This window comes from Ambystoma mexicanum, chromosome 13, assembly GCF_040938575.1.
Source record: "Ambystoma mexicanum isolate Mex_15411 chromosome 13, UKY_AmexF1_1, whole genome shotgun sequence".
NCBI classification, from domain to species: Eukaryota; Metazoa; Chordata; class Amphibia; order Caudata; family Ambystomatidae; genus Ambystoma; species Ambystoma mexicanum.
The window spans coordinates 115376649-115395611 of NC_090938.1; the positions used below are offsets into that span (position 1 = coordinate 115376649).

Here is an 18963-nt window from a genome sequence, read left to right on the forward strand (position 1 = left end):
AGAAAGGATCAATTGTTACATAACAAGTAACTTGCAATCAGCTGTCACAGGGGAATAGATTACAAAGAAGAAGTGCATAAGGCCATCGCCATGCAGAGTCACTCCCAACAACATCACAGCAGTCTTTCCCTTTTTAATGTGCAGCTGTTTCTGCAAATACATCCCTCTCACTGAGATGGGTGAACAATCATGCCAAGGACAAAGAGATCCAACGAGAACTCATATAATGGCAAGCAAAAGAAGCACAAGACAAGAGGAAGACATTGCGCAATGCAAGAAAATCAACAAGGGTCAACAAAGTAAACCCAGGAGACTGGGTAAGAAAAAGTTTAAAGCATAAGGACAGACTCAGTCAAAATACAGCACCATGGTACAAGTACAAAAAGCTTGAGGCGTAGAGACACCTGACGGGAAAACATGGAATATGGATGTGGTGTTGCTGCTGAATTACGGACTCCAGCTGTGCAGGAAAGAGAAATGGCGAGTGAACGGTTTCAGAATAACAAGCATCCCCATACAGAAGTCACTTTGGCAATACAAAACATCAGCAGTAAAATGGATGCAGAAACATCAGAGAACTACAACCCGCAAGAGAACGGATGAATAAGCTAGGTGAGGAACACCCATCTCAATAGCGGAATTCAAGGATAATGCCAAACACCGTGGAGAGAAACGAAATTATCCTCTAGACTGCAAAACTATGCCATGAATGGACACCCCCTTCTAAGGGGAGAGGGGAACGTGGTGTCTTCTTTAATTTACAGTGCTCCTGCAATCCCCGTGCAACATCCCTCAGCACGTGGAAAGTGCAGAAGATCGTGAGGGAGAGAGTGCAGGAGAGTAACATGCCAAGATCTGCCCACCAGAGCTTCTCTCAAAGACATTCACGTTTTATGAAATGTGCTGCGTAATCAACTGTATTGTTACAAGAATAAAAAAACACTAAAGTTACATCATGCTATCGCATTTCATCATTTTATGAAACCTCAACTTTCCCTCTGATCCCTGTGGGAGATCGAGTATAATAAGAGGATGAGGGTGTGGCGAGCCTCATGGTATGTGGCAGCTGAAATGGAGCTGGCAGCAGATGCTGAGTAGGGAGAAGATGAGACAACGAGGTGCAAGAAGGAGACCGGCACCTACATCATGCTGATAGAAATAAGCCCAGTGTGACTGGCAGCAAGAGGGAGCCTGAAGATGGTGTGGTGACAACCTCCCAATTATACAGAGTATGAATAGGTGCAAGAATATTGGCAGGACCAGTTTTCTGTTTAAACAATAACCATTGTGGGTCAGAAGCTGAAGAAGGCAGACATCCTACAGTGGAGGTCTTGCTCTGTGAAAAAAGTGGGGTTCCATTGGAGAGCTGAATGCACCCAAGGCAAAAAGAGAGTGAAGACACGTTCACAAGAAATGTGTAGAGATTCCTGCTCGGTCACAATCACAGCCCCTCTTCTGATGATGTGAAGAAGGTCCATAAATCAGCCGACCCACTAGGGAACCAATAAAGGAGACTGCGTTGGGAAATAGCCATAGATGAGCAGTAATACTATAACCAAACAATCATGTTTGCCCAAACGCAGTCTGCAATAGAGGCTAGGAAAGAAATGTTTGATATATTGTCGTACTGCTCATGTTCATCTATAATCAACAAAGTGAAATAAAAGGAAGGTCTAGCTGTTCACTTAAGCGGTTAGTAGCCCTTCTAAGTAGCATCATGTGCACTAATCTTTGTACCCGCGTGCCACAGATGCAGTCGAAGCTCATTAAAATCCAACAGAAGTTTGTGATGTATGATAATGTCACTCTAGCACATTATGTCCCCTTAACCTGAACGTAATAATATATCATGGGGTACTCATGGGGATTCCTTGTTTTTTAAACTACACTTCCTGTGTTTTCATAAAATTGGATCCCCAGGTAATAATGAAAATATCGTCCATAAGGTACTCAAGTCATTTTGACTGCTTTCAATAACCCTGGACCAGACAGGATGAAATAGATATGATGGGTCTTCATCGTAATGATACATTCCCTACCCATTCTGCATTTCTCAAGTCTCCATGTTACTGGCAATACATTTCCAAACGGGATGAGTGCTAGTATTGTGGGCGTGAAATTATGCTAGCCAGCAACGTGGAGGAGCAGTTCCGGAAAGGGGCTGGCTAACTGCAACAGTGCATGGGTTTTGCCTGTCCTGCATTATATAAGTAGTAAGATCTTGAATGCAACACATATTAGAAAATGTTGGCCGAGACTAGGGGGACATCAAAAAGCCCCTCCACCCCATTGTGTACATTTTTCTGCAGGCGCAAAGCAAGAATATATTTGTATTTGTATACACGGTATACAGTAAAAGTAAAGTTGAACAAACAAACTGCATTTACCTAAATATTAAAGTTTAAAAAAACTACAATAAAACGTATCAATTAATCAGCAATGTGAAAACAAATACAGTATAAAATATCTATTTTAATCAGATCTATACTGAAGGTCATCTCCAAATGTGTTTCAAAGAAAATCTTTGCCAATCAAGAACCTTCTGTTTTTACAAAATGTCAAGCTTTAATCAATGAGTAATAATGTGTAAGCCTACCTACTGGGTATAACGCGATCATTTGCTAAAATGAGCAATTACAGCTTTCAGTAGTGGTGACCAAGGTTCTGACAATTATGAATAAGGCTTGGGAAATAAGATTGCGATTGACCGGGACAGTGGCCTACCTCCGAAGCATTGAGCAGGGCTCTCCGCAGTGCTCACTCCGACATCAGGTATAAAGGGCGTATTTCTTTTCAAACTGTGATCACATGATATGGCAGAAAGGGTAAAGGCTCAGTGACGGCTGGACATGCAAAACCTAGTGAACGAAATAAGATTTAAAACAATATTCTTCTTTTTTTTAGTTCAGGGAGGATTTTCCAGCCACCCGGCGTGCTGTCATTTTCAAGACTTTGATAAAGGTGTGCTTTATTCAAGAGAATCGTTTCATAGCGACGACAGTCCTACGTCCACGACCCCCACAGGTAAACAAAAAGACCTTCCAGCTTATTAAAATCGCATGTAAAGCATATATGGTAGCATCACAATGGATTGTCAACTCTTGTTAATCTGCACAGAGGTCGGTTATCCAATTTTTGGTACATAATTGGGTTTCCTATATACCTTCTGGGACACCTGATGACTGCAGTGTGTTTGGACATCACTGTTGTTTAAGGTGACATTTTTCTATACATCTAGGTATTACATGACTGCACTAGCAGTTTGGTCACACTTTTGTGTTAATGATGCTCAGATGTACAAGTGGGCAAGTTAGGGAGGTTTTTTCACAACCCTCTAGTGATTCGGGTGAAGAGAACTATGCTGTGTTTTGGACAGGCTGTCCAAAAATGAGACCAAAATTATCTTAAGAGCAATGTATCAAATCAGTCAGGCTTCACTCTTACTAGGGGATGGTCTGGTAACAAGTTACAATAAATACCATAATATGCTGTAAAATATATATACATTTATTTAGTACTGTATCAAGTTAAGACTGTGTGAGAAACCAAAGGCTGTCTCAACCTCTGGCCCTCAGGGACTTGTCATCCAGGTGGCCAGGGCATGGCCATCACTTTTGGATCCAGTTCCTGTGGGTGGACGAGTGCGGGAGGATCACCTGGGTGAGGGGTCTTTGGGGAGTGGGGGCGAGGCAACCGATGGTGAGACGCAGTATTCCCCCTTTTTTGTACACCTAACCCATCCTATTTTTTAGGATTCTCTTATGTCCCAACTCCCCCTCCCCTTTCTACAAAAACTGGGTTGAGGAAGAGGGCGGCTGAGAGTAACAAGACTAACTCTTATACATTGCACTGGACATGTCCCGCTAATCAGGTCAGGCAGAGTCAGGCATTTCACTTTAAGTGCATACATCTGATACCAATTAGCTCTCCTCACACGGATAAAAGGCGAACATAGAAACACACTCTGAGCAAGGTGGAACACGAGTAAGAGCAGAACTTCTGGGGCGAAGGCGAGCCTAGCGGAGCAGTTCGAAGGACCAAGGGACAAGAGCAGTGGGTCGAGAACCCCAGGTGTTCCCAAAAGGAGGCTGTTGCCACAAAATAGGCAGTGAAAGACATGTGGCAAAGGCCAAATCCCAAAGCAGAAGGCTGCATTGTATTTCAAGGATGCCAGCAACCCTACCGGGTGAACAGCAGAGTTTGGGAGGCGAGGCCACGCCTGTGGTACTAACCTTGACTCGTGAAGTGGAAAACTGCAGGTGAGTTGGCAAGCAACCTGAGAGACCGGTGTGTGTTAAGAAAAGATTGAAGTTGCAACATTGTATCGCAAGTGAAGGCTGCATGCATGTGGATGAGACGTGAAGAAAGGTACACCAGTGAATTAACTTTGAAGTAAGGATAGCTGGGAAACCAGCGATAATGACTAAAGAAATGGTCCGGCGAAAGGAAGTAGCCCATTCGAAAGTCTCTGTGAAAGGTGAATTGTTTGTAGCGATGAAGTGAATGAATTAGAAAAACTAAGTGATCAAAATTAACCCTGAGAGAAGGGGAGAGTAAAAAGTCTTCAACATCCGGAACAGGTCTGAGTCCGACTGAAGGAGACCCGAAGTCTAATACATTTGAGGAAGGGAGCCCCTGCAAGTGTTGTTGAACTTTTTTTGTGTGAAAGGTCTGAGCCCGACAGAGGCAGACCAACGTGAACCTTTGTTTTGAAGAGGTCTGAGCCTGACAGAGGGCGACCAACATGAACTTTTGTATTGAAGAGGTCTGAGCCCGACAGAGGGGGACCAAAGTGAACATTTCTTTTGAAGAGGTCTGATTCCGACAGAGGGGGACCAACATGAACCTTTTGAGGTCTGAGCCCGACAGAGGGGAATCAATATGATCTTTTGTTTTGAAGTGGTCTGAGTCCGACAGAGGGGGACCTACATTAACCTTTTGAGGTCTGAGCCCGACAGAGGGGGAACGGTGTGAACTTTTTGTTGAATTTTGTTTGGAAGACTGGAAAGACAAAGAAACTTCAACATGGAAGGCCGGGTGGGCCTCTATCGACGTTTTGAACTGTTTTTGAATTAAAAACCTGAGCCAGAGTGTGTCATCATGCTTACGGGGACCACCTTACTCTGTGCTGTCTAGCGAGGGGAGGAGAGCTGATTCAGCCACATTTATTCTTTATATTTGAACACTGACTTTCCTTTATATACATATCTCCTTTATACACTATTTGGGAAAGAGATAGGGCAGGAATTAGGTTTTGTTAGGATAGCCCATTTTGATTTGACAGACTCAACTAGGACTGTTTTATTTATTGTTTGAGGGTCGAGATAACTCCCATCCTAGTTATAGTTCAAAGTATGAGTTTTTCCAAACCCAGAAACTTTAATAAAGGTTTTAATATTGTACCTTTTGTCTCAGTGTCAAACTTGCAATACCATGCCTCCCTTACAACTGGCAAATACTTTAATATATATCAATAGAGCAATTATGTAGCAACAGCACAGCAAAGGTATCGGACATAGATCCTACCTCACTCCAAGGAAAAACATTTATAGAAGACTAACTTAACAAATAAGTACTAGACCTATATGGGTTATAGCAATGAAGGAGGAAAATGGGTTAAAGCATTACAGGAAACTGCCCCATAAGGTCCAACAGACAGCAAGTAAACTTAGAATGTAGTATTTGGCCCACCCATGTACCAGTTCAGCCTCAGAAGCAAATATAACAATGCAACCAAAAGTGTTTCTAGTAAAACTAATGTTTCCTGCAGCACAGAGTGAACCACAGTGTTTTATTATACTAAAATATATAAGTGGAACACTGGTGCCTTCTAAAATTACAGCCTTTGTTCTAAAAGCTCCAGGGCCTTATGGGAAACCAGAGAAAACGGACTCAGTTCAGATAAGGTTTCCTAAAGTTATCCCATAGGAATCAATGGGACAGATCCCACAGTTCTACTGTGGTTAGGGGGAAAAGCTGGGTAAGTTCTTCTTTTATCCCACATGAGGGTTGCCCATGTGACCCCCAAAAAAGACTTCCGCCCAGGGTTTGAGAACCAACAGATGAGAAAGAGCTGGTTGCAGAGGGGGCAGAAGGTCCATTCCAGACAATAAATATAAAAGGAAGGAGGTGTCAAAACACTACTATTCCTGGAGCTAGGGAATCCCAGAGTGTGGAACAAACTACAGGATCATTCCCCTAGGACCCCTGGACAGGTACTCAAGGTGCTAGTTGCAGAGAATTCAACCTCAGAACAGCAGGTGCACAGATGAGTTTAAGTGTCAGGTCTAGGCCTCACTAACAGCAGTTGGTGGCCCTCAATTACAGGACTGGAACATAGCAATGATCAAGACAAAGGAGGGCCATCAAAGAATACAGCTAAAGAGATAACCCACAAGGCAGAAGACTCAACCGCAACAAAGACAGAGGCAGGAGATTGAAATAACCCAGCACAGACCAGGTCAGCTCAGGTGAGCAGGAGAGTACAGCCAGCAACTAATGATCCTGTAAAGCAAGCAACAGCTGGAGGCAACCAATACTGTCCATGATGGGCTTGCTCCCTCTGCCCATCTTTCTTCCAGGCTCCTGCCTCCTTAACTCCTTTTGTCATCTACCAGCTGAGCTTCATCCGTTCTTACTTATCTTTCAAGGTGTACATTTCCTCAATTAATCTTTCTGTAAACTCTCAGTCTCACTCTTCCATTTGTATTTCCTTTCGTAACTATCTCTGACATGTATAAACTTGTTTTCACTCCGTATAAACTTGTTTTCACTCCCCAGTCTCTCTTAATCACCTTCTTCGCCGCTTTGAGCAACATTCCTCTCTCTGTCTTCAATATCAAAGTTCATACATTCTCACTCACATTCTCCAAGTCTTTGGGTACTATTCTAGTGCTCTCCAGATCTCACATTTTTCTCGAACCTTCTTCGATTCCATGGGAATTATGGTCCCTGTTCTCTAAATCACTCTTCGCTCTCTCACCCACCCTCTTCACCCCATTCTGTACTATTGTCACTACTCTCCCAGTCTCTCTTCTCTCCAACTTTTTTCACCCCTTTGGATGCTTTCTTCACTCTTCAGCACTGTTTCTCTTTCTGTTCTCCACCTTGATAACCTCTATGTCTCGTTCACCTTTTTCAATACTTTCAGATCCTTCTCTTCTTTGCTCCTCTGAGCACCACTCCCCATCTCAAAAGTTCAGTATCGCCTTCTTTCCACTCTCCTGCACTCTACTTTCACATTCAATGATTTCTAGGTCTCTGTCACCTTCTGGGCACCTTTTCTGAGATTTGGGCAGCAACACCTTTTCCTCTTCTTTCCAGTACAATGGCTTTTAGATGTGTTTCACCTTCTCCATCCTTCCAGGCACCTTCCCCAAACCTTCAGGAATAACCTTCTTAAGGATTTCACCATTTCAGCCCACTACTCACCCGCTCCTTACCTCTTGGTCCAGCTCCCTTGACCTTGGTCTGGACTCGAGAGTCCCCCTTCCAGCTCACAGGCTCTTCCCCAGTTTCCCGTTTCTTTCTTAATCTGTTGCTCTCTCCAACCTTCTCCACACAAATGCCTTTCTCCATTTTCAAGTCTCTAGCTCCTACTCCAATCCCCCACACTGTCAGACTGAGCCCTTGGGGTTTTATAGGGCTATGTTCCCTTCCCCTTGGCATGACTCCCATTGAGGGTCTGCACCTGTGTTTAGGAATTGGTGAGGGTCTGTGAACGGTTGCCCTTAATTGGCTTTCCTAAGTATATTTTGCACTTCAGAGATTGGACCAAGCTTTTAAATGGCCTTTCCCCATCTTGGAATGCATTTCCCCTCTCCATCTTCTGATACACACATTAATGATATGATATGATAAGTAATTTTGTTACGCGCCTGTACACATGTGTTTCAAGGTGTGACAAGACAAGGGAGTGTACGGAGGGAAGAGAAGACAAGCAATCTTACTAGGCCTTGTGTCATTTAGATTGTGTGAATGTGGTAGCGCAAGGAGCAGGGGATGGGGACAGGAGAAGTGCAAGGGAGCTTTCCTCACTGCTCAGTGTGTAAAATAGAGATTGGTAAATCATCTAAAAGTGTTTCTTGTGATTCGTGTGTGTGGAAGACTGGATTATGATTGCTTAAAATAGCAATAGCCATAGACTCCCCAGCTTCTGTGTAAGATAAAGCCTTATCCAATATGATTTCTGCTTCCCAGGTATAGGGGCTGTGCCTCCTACAAGGAATAGTTTGACTTTTGCTTGTCCCAAGTTAGGGATAAAGTGTGGATGACCAGGGGATCCTCCCTATACTATCCCTGGGCTATTTATCTGCTTGCATGGGGATACCCCTTCTACCCACGTTCAGCCCACTAGAGGTCCCAGAGTGAGGCTTGCGACTTTGTCACAGAGTGTGTATACATATGGTTCATGATTACAAACAGTTTGATATTAGGGTGCTGTGAGGGGTCAGAAATGTGAGGCGGACACAAAAGTATAGTTTTATCAGAATTTGCCATTTTATTAAACAAAAAAGGTAAGATAAACTCCTATCTTTGCCTATCCTAATGAAAATGTCCCTTCCTGGCAAACTAAAAGAAAGAGGGATGGCCCAGAGTCCAGAAGTCTCTGACCCTCACTCTAAATACAATCAACAAAATAATACAAGTATTAATTGGCAACTTTCATTTCAACACCCCAGTGCAAAAGATCAAACATAAAGGTTTCAAAGAGCATTCCTTGTGACTAGAGTTGTGTTCCCTTCCACTGGTTCAATGCAGAAATACTCAAAGACCAGTTCTGTTTCAACAAAGTTCCTTGTTCTAACCCAACACAAAAGTCCCTTGCCTCCCAATAGGACCTTGCCTTGGGAAATGAAAAATGTCTTTTCATGAACACTTGTTTCCAAAAACAAAGTACTTGTCTGTCTTCCTGCTTTCCTTTTGGTTAAGGCAACTGTCTTTCCATAACACTCTTCTTCCACTTTAAAGTATTTAATATCCTCCACAAAATCCTTTTTCTCAAGTCGCCTTTCTCACCAGCAGCAGTTTTATGACTAAAGAAAAATATTATTTTCAGGTTATATTGCCATTATCAACATATCATACTTTTCTTACAATTGAATAATTATGTCAGGATAGCAAAAAAAGTTGTCTTATAAAGAAATCGTTTGTAAAAATATGTTATTAAGATAACACTTTCTTTCTGCAGCACTTTTTTGAAACCAATATAATGTTTCACATTGGGCTTCATCACGGGTCCAACAGTAACTCTGCCGGTGCTACCGGCGGGTTGCTGCCGAACCCGTAAAGTTTTACCAGCGCCTGACTTCCCGGTGCCACCGGCTCATTACGAGTAAAATGTAAGTCCCCATTCCCATAAGTGGGGACATGGAAGCAACGGCACCGTTGCTAACGGTGCTAGTGCTTCCGTGATGGGTCTGCCTAGCATGACCGCTGGGCCTGCAGGGTCAGACCTGACGGGCACAGCGACTCCGGCAGGCAGACCTGTGATATGCCGGACCGGAAACAAGGGTGTCAGTGAGCTTGCAGGCACCCTTGTTTTCGTACCGGCAGGGTCCTAATGAGGCCTAATTATCTTCTTCTTTCCAAGCCTGCCAGGACTAACCACTATAAATCTCTTTCCTGGTTTACTCGCCTGCTAAGATAAAACTCCTATTTCTATAATTGTTCACAGTGGCAATGTTTGTTCCTTCGACTCTCCACACCAACATCACATGAGAAGAGAGTTGAACAATAGTTGCTTTCTCTATAGTCTTTTGACTCTTGACAATTTGGGTTACAAACTTTCCTCCTTTAGTACCCCAGCAAGGAGGACTGAAACTCTTCTGGCTTCTGTACAGCCTCTTGCCTGTGGGTAATTTGGGTTGTAACTTTCCCAATTTGTATCTCACAAAAGTGGAATTACGCCCAGGTTTCTCATATACTGCTTTGGTACAGCCTCTTGACTGTTGGCAGTGTGGGTTATAAATGTCCTCTGGTTGGTATCCATGGAAGAATTATGCCCGGCGCGCTATAATGTTACTTTCTTGGTTCATCATTCAAAATTGTCTTTTATAGCTACTGTGAGAAACCTGGCAGTGTTCTCCCACCTACTCCCCTGGAATCCTCTATTCAGGTGGCCAGGGAAGGGCCATCGCCTTTGTATCCCGACCCTGGGGCTGGACAACCGAGGGAGGTTCACCTGAGTGGGGGTTCATGGGGGATTGGGAGGAGAATGCTCAAGGGTGAGACATGGTATTCCCTCTTTCCCCATTAAACCATAAGACATAGTGGACTCTGTAACAGTGTCAGGTACAGGGAAATATTGTGTTATGCGGGAGTCAAACATGAAAATTTTGAAGGGGAACAAGGCAATCCCTCTCTTGGTGGCAAATAGCGACAGTAGGGGTGTGGAAGAGCCGTGTAATAAGCAGAAACTTTATTCAATATTGTGTAGACCCGAGGTCATCACAGAACCAGTGAAAGTGGAAAAGGAGACAGTGATAACTGTCATGAACTTCAGATCACGCCCCTTTTGGACCTCCTAGTCCTTGTTTCAACGGGGCTTACATTCCGTACTACTTCCAACATGGCCGTCCAGAGCTAAAGCCCTTGCTCGCTCCATGCGCTGAACGCGGCGTGATCTATTTATAGACCACGCCTTCCGCGGCTCCACACGTCTCAATGCTATTGCAGAGTAGCCTCAGACGTGTGTTCGTAGCTCGCGGTATTGTTTCCTTTGTCCCAGTGCTATTACCCGCTCCTGACCCTTTCCCCCTTCCTGATTCCGAGCATTACTAGCCTTTCCCAGATTCCTGGACTCCACGCTCCCGGAACTAAACACAACCTGGAACCAGACGAGACTCGAGCAGCGCTGTTCAAGACCAGGAGCGTTCGCAAGAAGGCAGCCATCGAAGACACCGGCAAACATCGGACCCAGGTGAGAAGGGGGGGAACTCCTTGACAGTTTGAGACGTCACCCGATCGAACCTAAAAACGAGATGGAAATCGCCGTGCAGGACTTAATGCGACGCATGCAAGAATTATCAACCGAGGTTCAAAATCTTAAGGCGGAAAACGCCGCGCTCAAACAATTGGTCTTATCCCGGGATTCTGCTACAAAGGAGGGTGCCCTGTTGGGCGGTATTGTTGACAAGTATGATGGTTCGGCAAAAACACTTCACTGATTCCTGGATTCATGCCTGGTCCACTTTACCTTTAAGCCCTATTATTTCTCGACTCCTAGGGCTAAGGTGGGTTTCATCATATCCCACCTTTCCGGCAACGCCTTAACTTGGGCAACACCCCTTGTTAACTCCGGCGATGCCCTCCTAGATGACTATGATGGGTTCATACAGGCCCTTAAAGGCATGTTTGACCGTCCAGAGCAGGTCTGTACTGCCCAAGAACGCTTGCTGGACTTTCAACAGGGCTCCCAAGATATGCTCACTTATGTGACCAGATTTAAACAATCGGCTAAGGAAGCAGACTGGTCCTCTGAGGCTAGTTTTACCCTGTTCAGGAGTGGCCTGAACGATGAGATCAAGGATGAACTGGCCAGGGTGGCCAGACCAAATTCATTCCAAGCACTAATGGACCTGGCCTTGCAAATAGACTTTCGTATCCAGGAAAGGAAGGCTGAAAGAAAGAAATCCAAGGGAAACCCACCCAAGATGTCCTTTGAGAGCACAGCCAGAACGGACGCAAACCCAAGTCCAGCCCCAGAACCTGAACCCATGCAAATTGGAGCCTTTCGTGGACCCATATCACCTCAAGAAAGATTGAGAAGGATCCATAAGGGTTTGTGTATGTATTGTGCTTCAGACAAACATTTGGTCATGGAATGTCCTCTGGCACCTCCTCGGCGTTCGGGAAACGCCAGCTCCCGATCTTAAATGGAGCTGAGATTCGGGAGAGAGATGTTTGCTCCACATCAATTCCATCCTTGAACTCTCCTGGGCAAAACAGTTTGGTGATACTACAGGCCTTCCTGTCGCCCTCCAAAGACAAGACCTATCCCATTCTGGCCTTGGTTGACTGCGGAGCTATGGGAATTTTCATTGATCAAGACTGAGTTGTTAGTCATCATATTCCGTACGAGACACGAAACACCATGCAGCCGGTGGAAGCAATTGACGGAAGACCCCTCTCTTCAGGACCCATAAGCCTGCAGACTAAAGAGATCCAACCTTCCATAAACCATCATCAAGAGCGGATTACATTCGACATCATTAAGTCAGCCCATTACCCCATGGTTTTGGGAATGCCCTGGTTACAAAAGCACAACCCGTATATCAATTGGATAGCAGGATCATTATTCCTGGGTTCAGAGTTCTGTATGTCCCACTATCTATCCCTGGACCCCTCCTCGGTAACTTCTAAAGAACCACCAAGAGACCAAGAAACAACACTCATGGATTCCAATATCGTACAAGTTCCAGAGGCCTATCAGGGATATGCTGATGTATTTTCTACTGCCATAGTCCAAGCCTTACCCCCTCACAGGCCCGAAGACTGTGCCATAGATACGGATCCCTCAGCTGTAATTCCCTTCGGCAGAATGTTCATTCTTTCCGAACCCGAGAAAAAGGCCTTTCGGGAATACCTAGACACTAATCTTGAAAACGGCACCATAAGACCCTCGAAATCTCCAGTGGGTGCTTTGATGTGCTTCGTTCCCAAGAAGGATACCAAGGAACTCAGACCTTGCCTCGACTATAGAGGCTTAAATCAATGCACCCTCAAGGAACGGTACCCACAGCCCCTGATCTCGGATATCCTGGAAGCTGTGAGAGGAGCCGTAATATTCACCAAATTGGATCTCAGGGGTGCCTACCATTTGATCTGTATCCGGGAAGGAGACGAGTGGAAGACCGCCTTTAGAACACCCTATGGCCACTACGAGTACCTGGTCATGCCCTTTGGACTAGCCAATGCCCCAGCAGTATTCCAACGTTTTATGGATAGGGTGTTCTCTGATATGTTGTTTCTCTTCGTCATTGTCTATCTGGACGACATATTGATTTTTTCCAAGGATCCTCTGAAGCATGAAGGGCATGTTAAGGCAGTTCTACAAAGACTCCGGGAACATCACCTCTTAGCCAAGCCTGAAAAATGTTTGTTTCACGTTACCTCTGTGCACTATCTGGGATTTATCCTTAGTCCAGAGGGGATTGGCATGGACCCTTCAAAAGTAAAGGCTATTCTCGCCTGGCCTACTCCCACGTCGGTGAAAAAAATCCAATCCTTCCTAGGACTAGCCAATTTCTACTGAAAGTTCATAGTCACCTTTTCCGAGATTATACAACCTATAGTGGCTCTGCTAAAGAAGGACACCCCATTTGTCTGGTCAACATTACAAGAAACTGCATTCCAGCTTTTGAAGACCGAGTTCACACAAGCTCCCATTTTGGCTCAACCCGATACAAGTCGACCCTTTTTAGTGGAAACGGATGCCTCTAATTACGCTATTGGAGCAGTGTTGAAGCAGAAAATGGAGGACGATTTGGAACACCCCGTTGCTTATCTTTCAAGAACCTTCACTCCTAGTGAAACACACTACTCCGTCCTGGAAAAGGAACACTTAGCCATTCGCCAAGCCTTCACTGAATGGCGACACCTACTTCTGGGTGCCAGACATCCTGTCCAAGTCCGTACTGATCATCGAAACCTTCATATTTTACAGTCACTGGAGTGCAGGAACAGTCGACAGGCACGTTGGGCCTACTTTTTTGCCCAGTATCAGTTCCACATTACCCATGTCCCTGGATCACAGAACCTGATCGCTGACGCCTTGTCTCGCCGTCCTGACTACGTGACCACTGAAGATAAGGCATTTCCTAAAATGTTTTCTCCCACGATCTTCGTAGCCCAAGCAGTTGATCTCCTGGAAGAAGTCCGATCACAAACCCAATCCTCAGAAATATGGAAGGATATTTCAACAAGAAATCACTGGAAATTAAGAGCTAGGGAAGGCTACTTATTCAAGGACAATGCACTACTCATTCCTACACGGAAGTTACAGCAAAAAATAATAAACCTTTGTCATGACACACTCCATTCCGGGCACCGAGGTATCAACAACACCCTCCGTCTTATACAGAGACAGTTCTCGGGGCCTAAAATGAAGTCTGACGTACAGCAATACATCCAGGCTTGTATAACCTGTGCCCAAAATAAACATGATAACAAAAGACCGGCGGGTCTTCTTCTGCAGCCCACTCTACCCTCTAAACCATGGGAAATCATCACTACAGACTTCATAGTGGAGTTACCACCTTCCCGAGGATATACTACCATCATGGTCACCATAGATTTGTTTACCCATATGGCCCATTTTACGCCACTGATGAAACTACCCTCCTTTTCAGAGCTAGCTGGAATATTTCTGGAACACATATTCCGACTACATGGGCTTCCTTCCAAGATCATATCTGACTGGGGTCCCCAATACATTTCACAATTCTGGAAACACCTCTGTCGGGTACTAGGAATCCAATGTGCCCTCTCTTCAGGATATCACCCCCAAACCAACGGAGCCACAGAACGTGCAAATCAGACCCTGGAACTATATCTCTGATGTTTCGTCACCAAGGTCCAGGATGACTCGTCTCTCCTGATACCCGTTGCGGAATTCGCTAACAACAACTCCGAACACTCAGCGCTACAGACCAGCCCTTTTTATTGTAGTCAGGGGTCCATCCATCGGTTTTACCCTCGGTTCTTCCTTACCCTACACCAGTATCTACTGTTGACTCCTGGATCGAAACTCTTATCAACATTCACTGGGAGGCTAAAGAACACCTAGAGAAAGCCAGATTACAGACCAAGAGGTATGCGGATTCCAAGAGAAGACCAGGTCCTTCCTATACGGTCGGTGACCGAGTGTGGTTGTCATCAAAACTACTCCCCCCGACACTTGCGACCAAACAAGCTGGCTCCCCGCTACTATGGTCCATTTCCCATCAAGGAGATTATCAATCCTGTCTCATATCGAATCAAGGTACCTGACTCCTGGAAAAGAATTCATCCAGTTTTCCACACATCCCTATTGAAGCCCTACATCCAATCCTCTTGAAAATCCAGTAGACCTCCTCCTCTACTGGTTGACAACCAACTGGAATATGAGGTGTCCCGGATTTGTGACTCCAGGTATAAGCGGGGCCATCTTCATTACCTAGTGGAGTGGAAAGGATATCCTCCTAGCGAAAGGACCTGGGAACCTGTTTCAAATATCAAGGCTCCTCGGTTGCTCAGAAGATTTCACCTAATACACCCGGGCAAACCTGGAGGGAAAGGCCTTCCGAGGAGGCATGCTGTCATGAACTTCAGATCACGCCCCTTTTGGACCTCCTGGTCCTTGTCTCAACGGGGCTTACATTCCGTACTACTTCCAACATGGCCGTCCAGAGCTGAAGCCCTTCCTCGCTCCATGCGCTGAACGCAGCGTGATCTATTTATAGACCACGCCTTCCGCGGCTCCGCACATCTCAATGCTATTGCAGAGTAGCCTCAGACGTGTGTCCGTAGCTCGCGGTATTGTTTCCTTTGTCCCAGTGCTATTAACCACTCCTGACCCTTTCCCCCTTCCTGATTCCGAGCATTACTAGCCTTTCCCAGACTCCCGGATTCCTGGACTCCGCGCTCCCGGAACTAAACGCAACCTGGAACCAGACGAGACTCGAGCAGCGCTGTTCAAGACCAGGAGCGTTCGCAAGAAGGCAGCGATAGAAGACACCGGCAAACATCGGACCCAGGTGAGAAGGGGGGAACTCCTTGACAGGTAACATCGCAAAAAGGTTTTTCCATTATTGCGTACTATCTGGGAGAAGAGATCTAGTTTAGCAAAAATGTAGTGTTCCTCTCGTTGGGTTTTGAGATGTCAGAACTGGGGACTTCAAACTCGACTGACTCAAGGGAGAAGGTTAGCCTGAGGGGAAAAGGAACAGTTAATTGAGTCGTATAATCCACAGGGGCAAGGTGGTTCAAGAGAGCAAAGATCTGTCACTTATGAATGGGTCCCAATTGCAGACTCTTTTCATAAGGGTCAAAAAGGAAAAGATGGGGAAGAGTGAAAGTCAAAGGTAGTGATTGCATCTTGTAACTCTAGAAGTTTTGCAAGCATTTTGGCAAATCAAGATCTGTGCGCATTATACGATATTATTTGCTTATAGGAAACCCTGTTGATGAATACCCTGCCTATAAATTGTTCTGATGTGGTGTTCGGTAAAGCTGAACGAGGAACTATGGGTTGTCCCTACGGGGGAATCCTAATAGCAATTAAGCGTAATGTAGGCTTCAAAGTGCGTCAAATTTAATCCAGTAGAAGGGGTATGCTTGCAGTCGTTCTAGAGTGGACAGAGCAGGTTTCTAGCATGACCCAGAGGTGTTTATTGGTTAATATTTATCTCAACCCAGTGAACATGCGGATGGAGGAAGCGTTGTCTGCTCTTTCTTTCCTTCTTCTGGGTGAAATCCCAGAGGAAGATGCTGCCATAATTATTCTGGAAGATTTCAATTCAGAGTGTTTGGAAGATTGCGGGTACCAATTCCCAAATGGGTAAAAGATGTCAAGGGCAGCTCGAGACAGGGCTTTCCTGGTTAGACAGAAGCTCAAGGCTTGGGATCTGTCACTGTTAAATGGCAATTTCACAGGCGGTGTGCCCACTCGATTTACTTGTCACAGCTATTCTTGCTGCTCCGCCTTGGACTACCTTTTTGTGTTCGCTGACTTAATCCTGTGGGTGGGAACCTGGAGATAATGCAGACGGACTTAAGTGCATGGTGATTTGTGAACTGCCAATTCTTCGACATGCTGCTGCCAGAGATTCTGTTATGAATCCTTGGATTAACCCACAAAATCATGCTGTGAAGTGGACGCAGAAGATGTCTTTGGCCTTTAATTATCGGATTGTGGGTCCTCGAGATTAATGATAAGGGAATAAGGTCTCCAACAGGTTTTGGCTCAAGTATACGATCAACCTTTGGGGAACTGTTGCCTGTAAAACAGCTGGTGAAAAGTCAAAATTACTGGGACCACCAAGCCTTTAATGCTGAGGTGCGGTTGCATATAAGATACTTGCATGCCCAAATTAAATCTATGAATAATGGGAAATTTTGGTGTGGGAACAAAGATATTGCAACTTTGAAAAATAATTAAAAAAATTACCTGAGGGGACATACATTTGTAATGGATAAATGATGGGTTGCATTATGGGAAATAACACCAGCAAGTTTTGCCAGCTAATAAAACCTAGAGAAATTGATCAGTATTTGAAGATCCAAACCATTCCGGAAGATGCGTGGGTGAAGTACTTTATGGATCTGTATGTAAAGGAAGGTCTGATTGTTCGACAGTGTTCTTTGAGTAAAAGCTGGACAGGGGTTCTTTCTTGGGACCCAGATGATATTGCCTCTCTTATTAAGATTAGTAAAAAATTAAATGCCTCAGGTCCTGATGGTTTAACCAATTTAACATTCAAATCCAATGCCACATTATGGTCTCATGTATTGTCCCGTTTGTTTGGAAACATCTTGTTAAATCAGGAGTTTCCAGGATCGTGGGGTGCAGCCCTAATAGTCTTGATCTTTAAGGAAGGGGACAGATTGTCCCCTCTGCAGTATCGACCCATGTTGCTATTCCCAGGCCAGCTTTAAGAAGGGGATGGGAACAGGTCTAAATAGTTTTGTATTGGCCCTTCTTGCTAGGCAACTGAAAGAGCAAGGGAGACCAGCTTATCTGGCCTTTCTTGACATACGTAAAGCTTTTGACCATGTCAATAGGGCAGTCCTTTGGAACAGATTTAACAACAATGGATGCACCCGCCCCTTAATTAGTATGTTGGAATCCCTCCATTCAGGAACAAAAATAAAGATTAGCTTGGCCTCACATGGGTCATGCACAGACTGGATTGGGACCAATCAAGGGCCTTGGCACGGGTGTGTCCTCGCCACTCTCCTATTCAACTTTTATATGAAAGATATGGTTTCTTGTTGGGAACCGTCGAGGACCAATCCCTCTGTCTTGGGCATAGGAAAGCTGCAATACCTAAATTACGCTGATGACATGGTCATTTTCGATATGACCTCCATAGGCCTTCAGAGAGCTTTGCATTGTATTAGTGGTTTTCTTGGTAATCTGGATCTCTCTATTAACATAATTACATTGAAAATCTTGCTATTATATCGGGAAAGGACCAAATGGAAAAAATGTAAATTGACCTTGAATGGTCAAGACTTGGAGGTCGTAAATTATTTTAAATATCTAGGTACCTTTATCTATGCAACTAGAGTAATGTCTGGGCTGTAGCGGCAAGTCAGCTGACCCAATTTGATTTTAAATTTGGTAAATTCTCTGCTCTTCCATTAATGAAACTGTACAGACAAATCATTCTCCCCAGGTTGATTTTTGGGGCACATAGATATGATGAAGGTGGCCCTTGGGCAAAGCTGCAGGCAGTAATGTTGATTAAGGTATTGCGACCCCCTAAATTGGTCCCATTGGTGGGTATCTTGTATGAACTGGGTGAACTGCCACTACAGACGTTTATCGAATGGGGGGGGGTTTACAAACATATGTCAACATAGTTTCTCCTCCACCTGCCTCTTTCATTGTGTACTTGAATTCAATGATAGGTAGAGAGAATTGTAGGGTCCTTGATAATTGGGTTCTGTTTTGTACAGAACTGCTTGTAAAAATGGAGTCCTCAATTGAGGAGTTGTGCAGTAATCCCAACAAGGTCAAACTGAAGTTGTACAGATATGTATGGATCCAGTCTAGGTGCAATCTTTTAGTTTATTATTGTTTTAATGACCATTTTAATAGCTCCATACCTAAGGAAACATCCCTCAAGAGATTTTCGATTTAAAATTTGGAGACGGAAGTTACATTTGTTCCCGACTATGAAGGTGGTGGGGATTAGAAGGAATGTTTCAAGTGGCAAGAGATTATGTTGATATTGCTCTCAGGATGATGAGTCCTTA

General features: G+C 44.7%; 1 protein-coding gene across 1 annotated transcript in view; it reads left to right on the forward strand.

The window, feature by feature from the left end:
• LOC138520956 (bile acid receptor-like) overlaps positions 1–18963 on the forward strand; it is a 304029-nt gene that overhangs the window by 235369 nt on the left and 49697 nt on the right. Inside the window, exon 9 of the mRNA XM_069633415.1 lies at positions 2905–3024. Within this exon, the coding sequence (XP_069489516.1) occupies positions 2905–3024 (120 nt within the window). The remainder of the gene's footprint in view (positions 1–2904; positions 3025–18963) is intronic.